The sequence below is a fragment of the Zosterops lateralis genome (genome assembly GCF_965231275.1).
Source record: "Zosterops lateralis genome assembly, chromosome: Z".
In the NCBI taxonomy this organism is placed as follows: Eukaryota; Metazoa; Chordata; class Aves; order Passeriformes; family Zosteropidae; genus Zosterops; species Zosterops lateralis.
The window spans coordinates 22,871,744-22,890,551 of record NC_139800.1 but is presented as its reverse complement, the minus strand read 5'-3'; the positions used below and the strand labels follow the sequence as shown (position 1 = coordinate 22,890,551).

At 39.6% G+C, this 18,808-nt stretch overlaps 1 protein-coding gene across 5 annotated transcripts in view; it reads right to left on the bottom strand.

Moving 5' to 3' along the window:
• Window positions 1-18,808, bottom strand: part of KIAA1328 — a 179,621-nt gene that overhangs the window by 101,339 nt on the left and 59,474 nt on the right. For all 5 annotated transcript variants that reach the window (XM_083883481.1, XM_083883483.1, XM_083883484.1 and 2 more), the window contains exon 6: window positions 9,062-9,189. In XM_083883481.1, the coding sequence (XP_083739607.1) occupies window positions 9,062-9,189 (128 nt within the window). The remainder of the gene's footprint in view (window positions 1-9,061; window positions 9,190-18,808) is intronic.

Here is an 18,808-nt window from a genome sequence, read left to right as displayed (position 1 = left end):
ACCAGAAAACAGAAGATGTCCTGAGAGTTTTTCTGGTCTGCTCCAGTCAATAGAATTGCTACCACTTACAGAGAAGAGATGAGGGAAGATTTAACATGGAATTAAATGCATCTATTAAAGATTAATGAGAAATTACTTTATTTCAAGGCAGAGACCAACTTCAAGATAAACCAGACTTCCAAAAGAGGTCAGAGGACATTATTTGCTTTCCCATACTCTAAATCTTACTGAGTAAGTAACTCAGTAAGTTACTGAGTAAGTAACTCAGTCAGCCTGAGTGCCCATGCATACGTGTGGGTAGCTTTGAATACTTATGTTTTAGATCGACCATTTTCTTGCATAGATAGGAGAAATTCATGTATCCCTTTTTCTGTTGATGGTACTGTGAAACCTCTTTGGCACATGATGGTACTGAATGTCTACATGATCTGTTTCTACCCATGTTCCAAAGTCTGAAATTATACGAAGTTTCAAAACAAACCACAATCTGTGTTACTGGATCTCAGAGAGACATGTCAGACATCTTCTGGCATTTGTCATAAATAGACGGCAACCAAAAATTGTTATGCAATGATATTTAATGCTTTCATTGGATCGTAGACGAGTACTCACGCTGCTATAAATCAAAAATCACATGCAACGTGCATGCAGACCTGCAGTAAATGCTGTAGATGCCTGGTCTGTGTGGATGACACCTCACCAGTTACATTCTGCTTATATAAGGAGATGAGTCCAGCTGTCTCAAGAACTTAAGAAATTTGTTCTGTGGTGGATAAAATTCCAGGAGACTTCTTACAAACTTCAAATAGCAAACTGTGCATCTGAAAAACTTTAGGTTCAAACTTCTTTTGCAGCTCAAAATGAAAGACTCCAGCTAAATCTTAGGGTATTCAGAACTAACTCAAAGAGATATTTCTGCAGGCAATCATCCTGGTACAGACAGATAACAAATTCCCACCTTCTTAGCTGAAAGAAAATTACACCCTCAGCTCTCATGAAAAATCTTTCTGCCATACAAAGACCAACCTTTAGTGCCCTGAACTGATAATCACCTGGCTTTCATTAAATAAAGACACTTCTAATTAAACAACCTGATCAACACACAAAAATGTGTGCTTTGCAAGCAAGAGATGGCAAGCAATTTATCTTTCAATATAGTAATCACTTATATCACTCTATCTATAATCTACAGTGATGAATAAGGGTATTTAGATTATGAAATCCTAGATGAGTTAGAGACTGTATTAATTTCAACAGTAAGAAACAGCAACTCTGTTTGCATTTTCAGAAATAGGATTCCAGTTGCTGGATTGGCCCAGAAATATTTTCACTTTTTACCAAAATATGTTCTCACAGGATGATGTCCCTCTTGAAAGGCTGATGAAGAGACAATACACAACAGTCAAAGAAGAATTCAAGCTGGATGGGAACTGTGCCAGTTATCTGGTCTACACTGCACCAAAACAAGGCAAGCTCCAAAATATATTAGGTTCCTGGTTCAGTTGGGCTTTGAAAGCTCCCAGCATTGATTTTCCTGAAGTTCAGGAATGTAATGTTTATCATAACATGAAGAACATGCCACACTTGGAGGAATGAGACAAGTCTAGGAACTGGTGAATCAAGGAGGTAAGTACATAAGAAATTGATTTTCAAGAGTCCCAAGTTTTGGAAAATGCTAAATACTGCTGAATAGAAGGGCATGTGCATAGGTCAAATGGACTACACATCAGTAGTGACAGCATAGCCTAGGCAGGTGGTATGCTTAGACTCCTAATGGCTGCCAGGTAAACAGGTAACTCCACAAAGTGATGGATAGAGCAGATGTTTCCTTCCTCGAGGCCTGTAGCATACACAAAACCTTTGATGGCAAGTGCATTCATATGCAGCCTTGAATCCATTGAAAAAAGCCTTACTCCCACTTCAAAGTGAGAGGATGCTGGTGAGTATGGCCACAATTCACTCTCCCAAGAGCCACTATGACATTAGACTGGAGAAACTGCAATATCAGATCTAAGAGTTTGCAAAGTGTTTCTCAAGGACAGGCAGTTGTGCTGCACATTTAAATTCTCTTATAAATCCAGAGGTGACGTTTCACAAGTGTAACAGTAGCATCAGAAGCCTACAAAGCCAAGAGGATGTTTTGATCTCAGAGAATGGAAATAAAGGCACCATCTTCTTTCCAGATTTATCCTCCAACAGAAAAATATACACCAGAGATGACTGTTCACCCAAGGAAAAGATTTCCATGGGAAGGACAGTTTTTAAAGCTAAATGGATGAAACTGAAAGAGATACACTGAAAGAAAACAAAAGGAAAAAGAAAATATCTTAATAGAGACTAGAGACAAGGCTGATTAAAGACTGTAGAAGAAAAAGATGGTGAAATGGTACTGATCTCAGTTAAGCAGTGAATTGAGTGAGTTGAGAGGGAAGTGCTTATCACCAGGAATACAGTCTCATCCACATTATGAAAACAGACCGGGCAAGCCAAACAGTTCTACTGTGGCACACATTCCAGGAGATTGAGTGTGGGTGGAATTCTGCTGTGAATGCTAGCAATGCACAGGTATTGCAATACTGATACTTTCTTTTTGCTTAAATATTTATATCCATCTGCATTCCTGTTCTGTGTTAACATTTTTTAGAAAAGACAGGTAAATTAACTATGACTTAGTACCTTAGAGGTAAAAGGGAAAAAAAAACATTATTTTTCTTCATGCTATTAAAGGGTAGTCTATTCCAGATCACCCTATGTTTGAAATATCACTGCTAATCACTTTGAACACCCATGAAAAAGCACCTGAAACTTGACATTCTCAGTAAAAGAAAAATCAGAAAGAATGAGGATAAAAACATTATCTCATTTTTACAGATAAGAGAGGCACAGAAAGAGAGATCAGAGGATTTGCAGAAAGTAACACAGGTAAGGCAAGGCTATTCCTGACAGTTACTCATGCTAAAACTGCCTCTCTCTGGCCTTGCAAAATTATTCCAATACCCTTGAGTCCCTAGTCAAATTAGTTCTTTATTTATTATCCCAGTTTTCAAGTATCTTTCAGATGGGCTCATCCATTGTTCCCATACAGCTGGGTAAACAGATGAAGTCAATTCTATCATGAAGGTTTACCTTATAGCATTCAAAACCCTTCACATATGTAGGATTTATTTTTTTTCCTTTAAGCAAGCTAAGAATGTGTTTAAAGGTGACCTGTGCGGAAAAAAATGGATCTGGGGAAGTTTGAAGACAATCACAAAGGAAAGGCTTCTGAAAACTGGCATGTTTCAACATCTTTTTCAAAGAAAAAAAAAAAAAACAAACTAATAAATCAAATAAGTAATGTTTGAAGCCTTAGTATGTAATCATTCTTATTAAGGGAAAAAAAAAAAAACCACCCCACACAAACAACAACAAACCAAGAATCTTAGTTGCCAATAACAAAAGAAAACAAGCCTTACTACAAGCCTTACTAGTTTCTGCAGATAAAGGCTCAAGAGAAATTTCAAGAGAAATAGCAACATTATTTTAAAAGTTTTTTTTTAAAAAAAAAGTCTTCCCAAGAATCAATTTCGTTAAGATTTTACCCTATGCCCAAAGCAGACCATGTCTTTAGAGAGAGCAGACAACAGAACACAGAAGGAGAGGGGAAATGATGCATCATTGAAAACAAATTCTTGATATTCCTTTCTGCCTATAATCCCACTCCATATCTATGCTTCTTCTACACAAGGAAGAACTGAAGCCTCACACACATACACACAAGGATCTTTGTGAATCAAGGGAATTAGCAGATGTGTTGGTAATCTTCCACAAATAAGAAACAAACACTGCCAGCTGTACTCGTAAATTCAAAGATTAACATTAATAAGCAGTGCTAAGACTACAGGTATTATCTTTCCTTAAGGTGATAGAGCTCAAGAACCTCAGTTCTGCAGAAACTCAGCTGCCTGTCCAACTTTTGTGCCTCAAGGCATACCCTACACTGCAGGACATCTACAGATTCATCACCCAGAATGAGCCAAATCAAACTGGATTTTTGCCACTGTTTGAGATGGCAGTGAAGTGGCGAGTATATAAACTAGGTCAGACATGATTACCTAGAACAAGGGCAATTTTCTTTACATGTCTGTGTAAAACTTCTGAAAATGGCAAAGACTGAAAGTTTGGGTGCTGCAGAGAGTATATCCAAAAATAGTTTTTTATAGAAAAGTTTAACTATATTTTAATATGAATGATATTTTCTACTTAACAGCAAGGCAGAAGCCTATTTTTCAGTAGAGCTCTTCCTTTACCAAAGTGCTATCTCTCTGAATCTGAGTCAATTTTAGTGACCACTTTAATATTCACTTTACAATTAATGCTTCTTTTTATGGGTTGGTAGAAGGTAAACCAATTTCAGTTCGGCTTCTAGGTATTGAATTTATTATAAAAAGTTATGTATTTAAAACTCCTATAATGAAACCAGAGGCATCATGAGATATTAACCTAGAGTTAATGCTGAGAAGGCCAGTTTGAATAATTCAATTCATGTCACCTTAAGTATCTTTTCAAATGGAATTAACTTTATCTCACCAAAAAAAAAAAAAAAAAAAATCCATGTTCCAGTTACTGATTATTGACTCCACGAGAGTTCTGACTTAAATCATCTTACCACCATCTTCCCAGCAATTTTATTTCACTACTACCAAGATGCTTCTTTACATTTTGAGGGCTGACTTTCATTATAAAGAAGTAATATTAGCTAAGAGGAAAACATGGTTTCAGAGTTACTGCTATCGTTAGGTGATACTAAAACAGACAAAAATAAAAGTTAACACCAAAGCATCTGCATTAGTTCAGTACAGCTACAAACCAGGGCTGCATTTCAGCCACATGCACACAGCTACTGCAGTCGTTTACATCCTAAAGAACTCCACCTCTTTCTACAACAATGCCATCTGGTAATGCTTTTGTTTTCTTGACCTGTTAATTGTCTTATTCTGACAGAAACGCTGAAAAGAGATATTTCCAAATACCTCTCTAGGCCCAGGGCAAAGTGACAGCTCATGATCTGAACTGTGGTATAGTAAGACCTAGGGAGACAGGCAAGTGAAAAGCAGAAGCAAGAGGCTTTAAGATACAGGTGTAGCCCTAGAAATTACTCCAAACTAACAAGTAAGAAAAAGTGGAGAAAATAACAGAAACCAGAAAGAACTGCTCAAAACAGCCAGAATGAACAAGCGTTTTATTACGGACTACGGTTGTGTTATAGATGGGTAATGCAATGGTTGGCTCTCACAATAAAGAGATGAATATTAAGAGAAGTTTTATAGATGTATAGTTACATTACTGCGATTTGTTCTCCACGTAGCCCCCTTTCCCCTCCTCCTTGTATTGTTGACACTGGACAGCCTTGGTAGCCAGGGCATTTGGGAGGAGGGCAGGCTTGTTACTAAGAGGCGTGGCATGACAACACCTGACCTGCAATCAAGCTGCAAGAAAGCAGTCTCCACCAATGGATAGCAAAGAAGAGTTGACTGGCAGACTCTGGGTGGGACCAGGGTTACCGGAGGCAACCCTAGGGTATAAAAGGCAGAGCAGTCATTTTGTGGATGAGCGTGTGGGGTGGTTTAGTTCCACAGTGTTGGGAGTGCTCTTTCTCCTTAATCAGTCATTTGTTGTATTTGTTAAGGTTTAATAAACTTTTGAAATTTTAAAGTGAGAGGTTCGTTTCTCACAAGTCCATTGTTTCTGCAAGAGATGGGAAAATCGGAACAACATCATACATTGAAATGCAGAGACCCCGGTAAGATCAGCAGTGTCCTGAAACAGGAAACGCGGATTATGTCTCCTAGACAATTCTACAAAGAGAAAACTATGTAGCAAGCTAGTTATACTGCTTTAAACCCTGACATATCCAACATTTCCTTAACCGAGACAAAATCAAGTGAAAAGGAAAAGATTTCAAATGGATCTGGATTCAAAGAAAACTCATGAAGACTTTCATTATCCTAACATTTAAGTAAGATTGCTCTTGTCAAAGTCCACCTTAAAACAGAAAGGGAGAGGACAAAAGCTTCAGTGAGGCAGAAGGAACTGGCATGGGCAGTACGTGGAGCAGGAGGAAAGTGTTCTGGATCAGTCCTCTTCCAATTCTTTCCTCTCAAAAATCCCTCACTGCTGTGCTCCCCTCCAGCACATCTCATCAGGCAGACAGAACAATTCTGGCCTGAACTACTGTGTTAAGACAACACTCAAATAGAACAAAGAGAGACCCATCAGGACACTAAGAGGTCACAGTTCAGGTATTAAAAGATGTGTGAAAATAACAAAAGTCCACCAAGAAGCAGTCCAGTGACCTTTCTTGGGTTTCCAAAGCTATCCCATGGAGCACTGCCTGAGGGAAAGAACTGACAGAGTGGGGCAGTCTTACTCACCTCTTCACAGTTTCTAAACTGTGAGGAGAAACACAGCACAAAGTCCTTGTTTGGCTGAAAAATAGTAACAATTTATGAAGCCAAATGCAAAGAATGAGAAAATTGAAGAGGAAGGCTAGAAACATCAGAAACATTTTGCACACTATAAGAAAAACCAGTTGAAGCATGTTTTGACAGGTTTTTTATCTATGCCTACAATGCTTTGCACACAACAGGAGGACTAGGGTAATTTCAGGTCTGCTAGGCTGCAGCTGTAGAGTATGTAACCATAAATGAAATGTCAAGGCAAACCTCGATATAATATCTGAATTTGCATTTTTGGACAAAAGTACCTGTAAGTATAGAGAAAAGAAATAATGGAATCAAAGATGAGCTGGATAGAACTTTGCATGTGAAACCAGAAAACAATTTTAAAGAAGTCTCTATGTGTGCACTGATAGAGTGATTAGGAAGACAGAAGAACATGAATGGGAATTTTTTAAACTAATTTCATAGTTAGTGGGCTGAAGGTTTCCTATTACGTGCTTCCATGCCTTTGTCCTGTAAATGTGATGACACTGGATCCCTCAATACTAAGGGCTAACCCTAGTATAGGATAAATGTATTTGAAGTTGGAAGGCTAGAAATGAAACATTCAGGGCAAAATCTGAAAGAAGAATTGGCATCACCCAAAACACAGCTACCACAGTGCTTTTGGACTACATGGACTCCTCTGAATTATTTTCCATAGAGATCCCCAGCAAGTTGCATGCCATACAAGCAGCAACACAGACATCATCCATTCTGGACAGATATTCTTGTTTTGAATTCAATGCCATCAGAAAATGGATGGCAGATATAAACACAGAAGAATAGAAACAAAATGTTTATAAAAGGTTAAAAGCCTTTAAAAGGCTTTTTAAAAAGACAAACAGCTCAATGTCCAACAATGTTGGACCAGAAAAAGAATAAAACACTAAAAAAACACCTCATCAGGACAAAACACCCCAAAACATTACTGATGCTAGTGTAGTCACAAAATATTGCTACCTGCTTCCTGAGAGAATTAAAATACTCCTTCCTGCACAGTCTCCATTCTCCTAAGAAGTAGTATCTGCCTGTATAATTCTCACAGCAGGGAACCACTGAGATGCCATGTTGCTTCGTGTATCTGTCTCTCAGGCCAGCCCAGCGTTCGGCTGGACCACCCTGCTAGCTCTGATACGCCTCAACAGGACCTTTGCGTGGGTCTTTGGCTCCGCAGCACCTTTGCCTTCGCTGTCACGGCCGTGGTTCAAAAGAGGGGACACTCTCAAGGCTGAGGAAGAAGGTTTTATTCGGGGATCACAGGGGCAGTCCCTGGTCCCAGGCCTGTGCCTCAGGAGAGTGACCCAGGTCCTGGTCAGCAGGGGGTTTTTGTTGAACAGAAGTCTCAGGGATGGGTACAAATTGCAAACCAATGAAACAAAGCAAGGTGGCTAGTGCCAACTGCAATATACAAACATCGACAAATCAGGTAAATTGGGGTGGGGTCTCTGGGGGATCCACCAACCACTGGCCGACACCTCTCAGAATGTCTTTGGCCTGGGAGATTGATGGACAAGAGGGGGGAGAAGATACATTGGGATGGGGGAAAAGACAATGGGAAGAACAGTCTCCAGTCAGAGGCTTAGGTTGTCTTGGAAACTCTTATCAACTTCTGATAAGAACATACCAGGACAGGGGCTCTTATCTAGCTAGGGTTAAAGTCCAAGCCATACTAAACTTACAACTAAAAACCTATAAAACAATTCCAGCATCCCCACAATGCCAGAATCAAGCCTCCTTTTGGATACTTTGTGCTGATGACTTTACTTCTAGCCCTGTTATAAATAAGCCTTTAAGACAGTTCTAGCAGAAGAGGGGATCAGGGCATAAACTCTGCAAACGGCATAGTCTTAGGCAGGATGGATTCGGGAGATCTGCAGGTGGAAGCTGCTACCAGAGCAAGCAAGAACATGGCATAGAGCACTTGCACAGGCAGTCTTCTCTTCCAGTGTATAATCTGCCATCAGCAGGGATGCAAACCAAGCACCTAGCTAAGAGAAGAAAATCTCAAGCAACCATGTTCTCAAGGCTTTGGGTGCCTACATCTGAGAAACATTTTATCACTTAACATGTATCCCTAGTCAATGTTTTCTGGTTTTAACTGCATATAGATTTAGAGGTCTTCTATAAATATCTCAAATCAGATGAGCAGCTTTATAACGACTTGAAAAAGCTCTTACTTACCCAACATATCATCTGTAAGGCCCTTTTCAATCATCAAAGGCCACAGCGAAAATGTGAAATGCTATATCTACAGTGACTGCAATTATTTTCCTGTTTAAATAACAGAGCAGGAAAGAGAACAGCATCTTAACTTTTTCCTTGGCAAAGGGGTGGCTTCCCATGATTCCTACTCCATTCCAACATGGTCAATTAACTTCACCCATTCTATTGACCGAAAACTTGTCAGGGATTTTCTCTTTGTTTTCCTGCAATTCATGTATTAAGGCAAGGACTCATGGGAAACCAATCACAAAATAATACTCAACACCTTATGATGTAAGATAAGACACTTACAGTCTCAAAATGATGTTTTGACTAGGTCATTAAAATAAAAAAAGAGATGGCAAAAAAGACCTTACCTTCTGCTCCTTTTCCTTGGCAGCACTGAGTTCAGAAAGGGAGTGTGATAGTTTTTCTTGCTGCTCAGCCAGGTACTTCTGATAAAGGCTCAAAAGTTCTTGGCATTCTCTGTACTGCTGTTGCAGAGGTGAGATATCAGAAGTTAAGGGAAAAACACTCTTTAGTGAACAGTTATAGCCAAATATATACCAACTTACTCTGTGTAAATCTGATTTAGATCCATAATGGTTCAATTTAAAAACAGATACTATGTGTTTGAGTAGTGCCTAATGATGATAAATCTGCCTAAAGATGAATGTTCAACTACAACCTTCTTCCTACTTAGAGTGGAAAAAGAAGAATTGCACCAAATTCTTTTATCATCGAAAAGGGACAGCAGCAGGAGGCAGGTAATGACATTGTTTCAGCTGGAACAACTACAACCCTCTTATTTGTATTCAGCAAAGTCAGCCATTACCAGTGTTTATTTATAAATAAATAAATAGCCAGCCAAGTAAGTAAATAGTTCATTTTTAAGCACAGACATCGAATCACAAGCCCACATACCCAAATCCAATCTCTTTGCTTGAGCGCCAATGGCTCAAAACCCCACAGCCACAGATGCAGTGCTACAGGCCTTTTACAGACCAGCAATAATTTTGGACAGTAATCTGGAGAAGCAGCAACTGTGGTGTTTGCAAGTATATTAGCAACAGTGTCCTGCCTTGCTTGCAGCATTGAAATTCCAACAGGAGATAAATCTGCTCTTCACCTGTCATTGTGTAATTCCCTCCCTTGCTCATGTAGCATGGTAAACCATTTATGCTCCCCTCTCTCCCCCCTCACTTTTAATTATGCATGCAGATGGGATAAGGGCTCGCTGTCCAAAGAGATTACTCTGAATAAATACTTTAATAACAAGTCACTGCAATTAAGGTAGGGAACAAAAACTTCTTCAATCTTTAAAATGGTGTTGAGTTACAGATTTCCTTAACATTTTTATGATCTAATCATTGCTTCTGGGCAAATTCATGTTGCAATCGCTTTTGCCAATCACGGCTGCATAAATAACTCACTGCTTTGTTATTCCCTGTTATGACCCTAAGGGGTTTTTTGGGGGGGTTTTTTGGGGGTTTTTTTGTTTTGTTTTTTTGGGGGTTTTTTTGGTTCGGTTTTGTTGCTCTCCCTCCTCCCCCCCCACCACACACTTTCTTCTTATTCTTTTGCAGGAGGGGTGGCCTTGCCAGGACTTAATTTTTGTTGTTGTTTGGTTGATTTTCTTTCCTCTAAATAAAAGGCTACCGAGAGAATAAGCAAAACATTTTAGGAAGGAATGGAAGGTTAATAAACCCCAATGCTTAAATCGATCAGGAGAGCTCTCATAACACCTTTGCTCAGCACCTGGAAATATGGGAGGGTACAAACAATGGTCTTAACAAGCTAATTGCTTTCCAAAGCCAGCCTGCCTGAAGCCGAAGCTGTTTTACATTTCAGTTCATTTCGTCAGAGAGCACCAAAAGGCTGAAGTGATTTGTGGTGGTCTCAGGAGTCTCTGCCAGCTATGATGTATATAAAAGGAATTTTTTATTCCAGTTGTAACCATAGGCAGTAATGTTTATAGTAGGTGAACATATTAGCCTGGACGCAGGGCATGAATTTTACTCTAGCAAAAGCCAGTTCATTTATACAGCCTAAGAGTTAAATGTCGGTATTTGAAGACAAATTATAGGGAAATTCATTTAAACCCATGTTATGTGGCAGAATATAAAAATGGACAATCCTATCTATCTTTATCAATTTTTTACAGCCCTCTGTAAATTCACTCTTAATTCACTTTGCTTCCAGCAACCCCTTCCCCACAAAACAGGTTTTGCCCTCTCCTCCCTCTGGCTAGCAACTGCTGGCACCAGAAACGAGCACCCTAAAGAGCCTAGGGGACACGAGTGATGGCCAGGCAGTCATCCTCACTCTTGCCACAGTGTTAGTATCAGTCCTACTGGGAAAGCCAGGCAAGACTGCCAGCACTCCCAGGCACCATTAAAATATGCTCCCTTTGTGTTTTACAGACTGCAGAGCCCTCATGGTACACACATCATGCCACCACCTCCTGCATGGGGCTGTCAAATTTATTTAAAATACAATTTAAAACAGGACAAGCAAAATTAACATTAGCAAAGTATGCAAGCTAATCCTGATTGTCGAAAGGTCAGTTATGTGATCATGAGTGGGAAGGGCAATAGCTCACACGAGCTTGAGTAGTGGCCAAGATGTTCCCGAATTTCTTGTGAGATTTGGTCAGCAACAGTAAAACTTGCTGTATTAGAAGATTAAAACCTTGTTCATTCACACAGTCACTCTACATTAAGCAAAGTATTGTTACAGCCACCACAGTCTAAGAGTTTAAAGCCCTGCTTTGCTGACTAAGTAAACATGAAGTTCCAAATATGAAAAAAGAGTTCATTTGTTTAAGACACATGCAGAATAGCTGAAAGTATGGCAATTCTCAAAAATGTGCTGGTACATTTAGTGCAGAATATCTTCTTAAGAAAAAAAAAGGCTTAATATTAGATATACTCTCTCATTCTATTGAATTTTTTGCTAAAAGCAGCAAGATGATCTCCTTTTTTCTCCTACAAATTAGCCAGGCAATACACAACACTGCCACAAAAGTACTTAGGTCATTCAGATATAACAAGATCATGCATCTACTAAGGCAATACAGTCTTTGGACAGACATGCACATTATAATATTTTCATAATCTGCTCAAAAAAAAAAAAGAAAAAAAAAGGTGTAAGGTTGAAAAAACAGTACAGGAGAAGTCCTATAGATTTACATTCCAAAAGAAGTAATATACCTAAATGGACACATTTGGTAATTCTTCATGTATTCAGGAGCATAAATATTGGATTTGCAAGATGTTAGTTACCTGGGAGAAGTGGTACTTGGCATTTCACTGAATGGTAGTTTTATGTCCAAGACATATGCATTTGAATGTATTAGAGTAATACTTTTTATGCAGTTTATTAGTAAAGTATCAAGGTTGTATGTGGAGGGGAGAAATAAAAAAAAATGAAATTAGAAATGCAAAGGTTAGGATTTCAACAGTCACATTTACATGTCATACTGCACACATACTACATATTTTATAGAATAAATTAGTTAATTTTTTCACTGAATGTAAGTCAAAGAATTAAGAGCTCATTTATAGCGCTTACAAGATAATAGCCTCAGTGGAGAGAGTTGGCTTTGAGAGGAGGGGCTGCCAGCACACAGTAGTGACACACTTACAGAAGCCAGGAATGTATGTCCTGGGAGGCAGGCAGGGAGCAAAAAGCTTTTCCTAGTGGTGAAGCTTCACAAGAAGGCACAGTCAACCTAATGTTCAACTGCTTACAAAGTTACTCTCCCACTCACTCCTTCCATCCACACCTGCTCTGCTGCCCCCCAGATCGCTCACAGTTTGCCTGAGTAAACTGTCCCAGAGAGGCAAAAGGACAGCCAGGCACAAGACCTGGCATGAGGCAAGCAGAGGGAGTGGAGCTGGCAGCAGAGGACACCTCTTCCAGCAACAGTCACCTGTCTGGAAGTGTTATCAACCTTGCAAAGTCTCAACACCTTCCTTCAGTTCCACTCTTAATCCTCAGGCTTTTAACTCTGTTCCATGTCTACCCCAACTACTCACAGCTTACTCCTTGCTGCTGTCAGCCTCCCACAAGCTGAAGTAGAAAAAAAACTCCTACAGTTCCTGCTTTCCCACAATATGGGAGGAGAAAGGCCAGCCTGTAGCACACCCACTGACTTCCTTCACTGTTCCCAGTTCACTGCTTCTACTGCCACTTTAAGTAGAAGTGAAGCCCAGCTTAAAATCTGAAATGTTTTAGTTCAGAGCATCCAGCATCTACCGAAGAAGCTCTCGAATTCTACGCATCAGCCTCCATATGTTTGTGCAAGCAATGTTCATGCTACAGCAATTCAAACAACTACTGGTCTCTTCAGGTCTCGGTTTCCAAATGAAGCATCAGGTTGCTTCACAAGGACTATTTACTGAAATTCTGCTTTTATCACTTTTTGTAAGAGGGAAAAAGACAACCAAACCAAGAGACAGACAATCTTCTCCTTAGAAAGAGGATTTCTTTGGGGGCCTTTACGATTTAAGAATAAATGTTTAGTTTTATCTCACTTTATTAAAAGAAAAAAAGAAATTTAAAGCAGCTTCCAGTCACAGCAAACTGAGGCTGGAAAAAGCTTTTCTAGAATCTACTCGCAAGGGAAGAGAACAGAGCTAATAAGATTCTTTGCAATCAATCTAATAACAAAGGCCCTTCTCTATTTTCAGAGTGTCTGTGAGAACTCACCACCTAGTGACATTTTCTTCAGCTTGCCATGGACATTTTTGGGACAGGCAGCAGCTCTATCGTTCCCTTTTTACACATGGGAAAACTGTGTCATGAGGAGTCTTTGGGCACGTCTGAGCAGAGAGGTGCAGCTCAGCAGCTCCACACTCCTCAAGCCAGCTCCAGGACGTGCACCTTGCAGCTGCAGGGCAAATTAGCACAGCTCAGAAACAGCACTAACAGACCAGAGTCATCTTGGACCTGATTAGCTCAGAATCTGAGTTCACCTGCATTCACCCATGCAAAAAAGTCCTAATAGACTTCCCAAGCATCAAACAAGATGCCCAGTGATGACTCAGTCCTGTAGTCCCTGACTGTAGCTTTGGCTTGCACTGTCCTTTCACTCAAGGCTGCATTCTCTGATCCATGGCCAGAACAGAACACAGGAGCTGAATCTCCATCTTCAGTCACTAGATGCTACAGTCCCATTAGCCCCAATATCCAATGGAAGACTCTCTAGAGACTCAGAGCTATTACAGAGATATGCAAAGATGAATAAAGCAATCAACGGAAAGAAAAAGTCAAACACACACGAACTGGATTGGAATTTAAATCAGCATTAACTTGAACTCTGTGGTAAAGATACAAGAAACTTCCTGTGATGTGAAGAATAAAGTTTTTTGACATGTGCAATCACAACCCAGTAGCCACAAAGCACTGGGCTTTTTTAAATTCCTGCTTAAGAACATGCATCTAGAAACCTGACTAGTTACGGTCATGTTGGCAATTTCAGCAGACTCAACTCATTTCACTGCCTCAGGTGAAGACAAATGCTGTGAGAAAAACTAGACAAGGAAGGAGATGCTGAGGAAATGCCACTGACAGTGGGTGGATGAAGCTACACTAAACTCTGAGAGGTCTCTGGTCTCCCAAGAAATATCTACTCAGATAAATTGCAGGCAGACCTGAGCTTGTCTGCTTGTCCCAGCAGCACAGCATCAAGCACCACATGCCTGACCTAATCTACCTTGCTTTGATGTTTTTGCGGGGTTTGTTTGGGGGCTGGGTTTTTTCTGGCAGCAACAGCAACACTACACACTTCCAAAATGTCACTGGCCTGTGCCTGGCACTTGAAGAATGTCACAGCAAGCTCACAGCTATTTAACAGAGACACCACCGCATCCATAACTGTGGAACCATGTACTACTAGAACATTTCACTGTACAGTCAGTAGCCTAAAAATTACTTTAAAGAATGCTGTAAGAGTAAGAAAGCATTTCACCAAACTCAGGCAAAGACTAAGACCCATGCAGCTGGATCTCCAAACACTGCTGTCGCTATTGCTACAACTAAGGATCAAGCTACATCTTAATACCCACAGTACAAGGGAACCAAATTATACACTCTGCAGAGCCCCAAAGATCCACAACGGAGTGATGGCGAATTCCACTACAAGTGTGTTCAGTTTGAAGTGGACCCACACTTTTCTTCATGCATCACCCAAGCATATATTTTTCACAGTATTTTGACATGTAAAGCAATGGGGTTTATTTTCTGCCTTAATATTTTGCATATCAATAGGAGAGAGATACTGTGCCTTTTGGGAAAGAAGCAATACGTATGTCATTCTGACTTCCACCTGCAGGCTTTTTTCTTCCTAACCAAAGAAAGGATTAAAATAATGCAGCTTCAACTACTTACATATGAAAAGTCATATGAATAAAAATAAACTCCTGGTTTTAATGAATTAACATCTAAAAGGAACACTTTAAAATATAAACTAAGATATTCTAAGCTCTTTCCTTTAGCATTTAACAATTACATACTTCATTGGAAGCTGACCCACATTTAATTTTAAAATGCTACTTGTGTTTAATGCATACAGTCCTGTGCTTTGACAATCTCATCTCAGAAGAGCAACAGGACTGCATTTTAGAAATCAGAGTATTCAGGCATGGATCAAAGTCAACCCTAACATGTTTCTTCTGCCTTTAAAATTAAGAGAAATGAAGTGGTTTGACTCTACGTGAATCATTGTTCTGAGAAAGGGTAGAGACTAGTAACTTCTATGAAGGTTTATTATCTAAAGTCTGAAGTTGCTGCAAAGACTGAAGGTAATAAAATGTTTTATGAACAACTTCACTTTGCTCGTTCTTATATAACTGAGTTTATGTGGACTCCCTGGCACAGTGATGCTAAGAACCTGTAGGGAACTTTCTGCACATCCACTTTTCAATGTATTAAAAAAATCATCTGGTGAGAGTCTGAACCTTATGAGCCTTCAATTCAAAACACAATTTCCTTCTGATTCAAATGCCTTAGGAAGCACAATTCTAAAAACACTATAAAGAAGCAAGTCACATACTATAAGACAGAGTGATCTCCAATCTGAAGCCCAACAGTTACATTTTAATTTACACTTGAATATTTTAATGTTGTTATCCAGTCAGTAAATTAACTCCAGATGCAAGAATAAAAAGGGAAGATGCACAGGGAAAAAGGTCACAAGGTCCACAAAAGTTAAGAACTTCACTTCTGTTTGAAGCATCAGCATTATGTTGTTGAATGCCACAGCTCTCATATAAAGGAATTGCTTAATACATTCCCATTCTGTTTGAAGGGAAATTAAATTTACATTCTTTGGGAATATGGTATTGTAATTAGTTCATGACTTGATTACACTTTGAAGTGAGCTGAGACTACATATGGTGCATACAAATTAGTTAAGTTATGGTTACCTACCTACAGAAAAGCTACTGAGTTAAAGTTAGGGACAAAGAGAGGGCAGTCCTTGGGAGCTTTCAGGAAGCACACAAAAAACATCAAATTCAAATCTAGTCTCTGGACTCACAGATGTCAGGTGTGAACAGAAATAAAAAACACAGTTTCCTAAACAGCTGAAGAGCTGTTTTCAAAAAAATAATCTTTCCATTTCTACCTATAGCACCTGTAGAACCACGGTTAGAACTGATCCCAGAGAAAAAGCAATAAAAGATACAAGATTTCCTACCCTGGTTAAATTCACCAGTATGATTTATCCTAGCACTTGCAATTTTGTAATTTCTTTTATAGACAAACTACGTTTTATATCATCTACCAAGATGCTCTGTTCCACACAGATGATTAAATTCCCAAGTTCGCTTTAACACTCTGTAAAATACTGAGATGCACAATGCAAATATAGTGCATCTAAAATTGGCCAAAGTAGAAGATAGCCTGTATTTGATGAGAGCAAGGAAAGCATTTAAACCTAAAACTAATTCCCAGTATAGCAGACAAACTCAGAAGTCTCTAACATACTTTCAAAATGCAAAAGCAGTTTAGAGTACAGGATTTGATCCTATGTATTGAAAATCCTTTCCACAGGGTATGCCAATCAAACTGGACAGCTTATCTGCCATGTTATCTGGTTCAAAGGTGGGTAAGGACAAAAATATCACACACCATCATATGCCAGCAGATGTGCCTGGATCAATAAATGCAAATACCATCTCAGAGCTCACATTTTCTATTCCAAGTGAAAAGCATATCTCCAGCTTTATCTTCATTAATACAAACAAAAGAATACTTACAAGCAAAGAAAAAAAAAAAACTAAAACAAAGATTTATTTTTCAGCCTGGCTCTGCTAACGACTTTCTTTTACTGAAAAGGAAGGAAGAACATAACACACAAGACAAATCGTGCTGCTACACATACTGACAAAAATATGCATTTTCATAGTAATGAACATAGGAGATCTGATGGGAAAAAAACTAAGAACCTGAATACACAACAAAAAGACCCCACAGATGATTGTAACAAAATACTGGCCCTGGCATGGGCCATGAAAATTTTTACTTTTAGCTTAAGAACTGCAACGGCAGGAGATTTTCCTCACTGGCAAGAAAGAATTTGTTCAGGACATACTTGCTCCTTTCAGGGAAGCTCTGCCAACGACTATAGTGACTTTCAGAATTTAAAGACTTCCTTTGGCATTTGCTTAAACGGCACAGCTACCCAGCCTCTTCCACTAGAAACTGCAAAGGAACTTGTTACTTCTGTATTTGTCTACCCGCCAGTAAATGTACCATGCATTTTTTATAGAAGAGAGGAGTCTGGAGATGCAGACATACACAATCTCTGTGCAAAACAGTCCCAGCACCTGAGAACAACTCCACACATTTCATCATGTACGAGAGAAAATAATCACAACCTGCTCTGTGTGAGAACACGAAGCCAAAAGGAGGCATTGAACCTATCACCATCCACACAAAAGCGGCGCTATTTTTCCTTCTACATATTTAGAGCGCAAAATTAAACAAATAAAAGGAACACTGCATAATTTAGCTTTCATTTTGTATCAAATTGCTCATAATTGTAACCATAAAATGATAATATTGTGCCATATGTGCATCTGCAGAGGCGGCAGAGGCACTGACCGGCCCCGGCCGCGCCAAAAGTGGGCCTGTGGCGCCACCGTGCGCCCTCTCCGGGTATTGCCGCTGCCCAGCCCGCGCGGCGCCCGCGGGCAAACGCTCGGGGTTCATTTTCTCACCGAAAAGCATCGCTTTGAAATGTGAAAATCCGCCGTGCAATCCTCCTGCTACTCTTCTCCCTTAAATTACATTCTGCCCCATCCACAGAGGCAGTCATGGCTTTACTTGAAACACCCATTATTGGGAACGTTTGCTGTTTTAGTTGCAGGCCTTTGTGAGAATTAAGGTTTTTTTACAGTAGCCACCGTTACCATTTACACAAAGCCATTTATCATCTCAGCACTACTCGATATTAAAACAGACATGTTCCTTACTCTAATTTGACAGTGGAGCTCCTGGCAGAAGCCCGAGGAGAGATAAGGTGGGAACTGAGGTATCTGAGAAAGGATGCTCAGCCTCTGTTTAGACACAGTAAGAGGAGTTATTTAACAGGATAAACGTGAGCTCGGAGTCAGAAGCATGGAGAAAAGGGGATGAAGAGGCAAAAGAGAAATGGAATGTAAAAGCTGAACTTACTAAGAGCAGAGCTACAGCATCTCCATCTCAATTAAAGAGCATGCATAGTAAATCAAAAAGGCATCTGCTTTGCAGGGAATGAGAATGTAAGATCACAAAACATCAACTCGTTTTATAACTAAGCTAATCAGGTTTCATCTTGGTTACTATCAGAATGGGGATCAACTGAGAATACACAATAGTGTCTCTTGTTCCTTCCTTGCAGGAAACAATCAATCATTGCTCTTAATTTTATATATTTGATGTCTCCCACTGAACTTCTTCCTTACCCTCAAACAGGAATAATGCTGATGAAGAAAAGCAGTCTGTCCTTCAACCCAGCTTCCACCACTTTCAGAACGAGAAAGTCCTCATTTGGGTCCTTACTGGAAAGGGAACCTAGATGCTAGGGTAAATTTCAGTTTACTGCTTCCTAACACAGTTGCCATTCTGTATCTTCT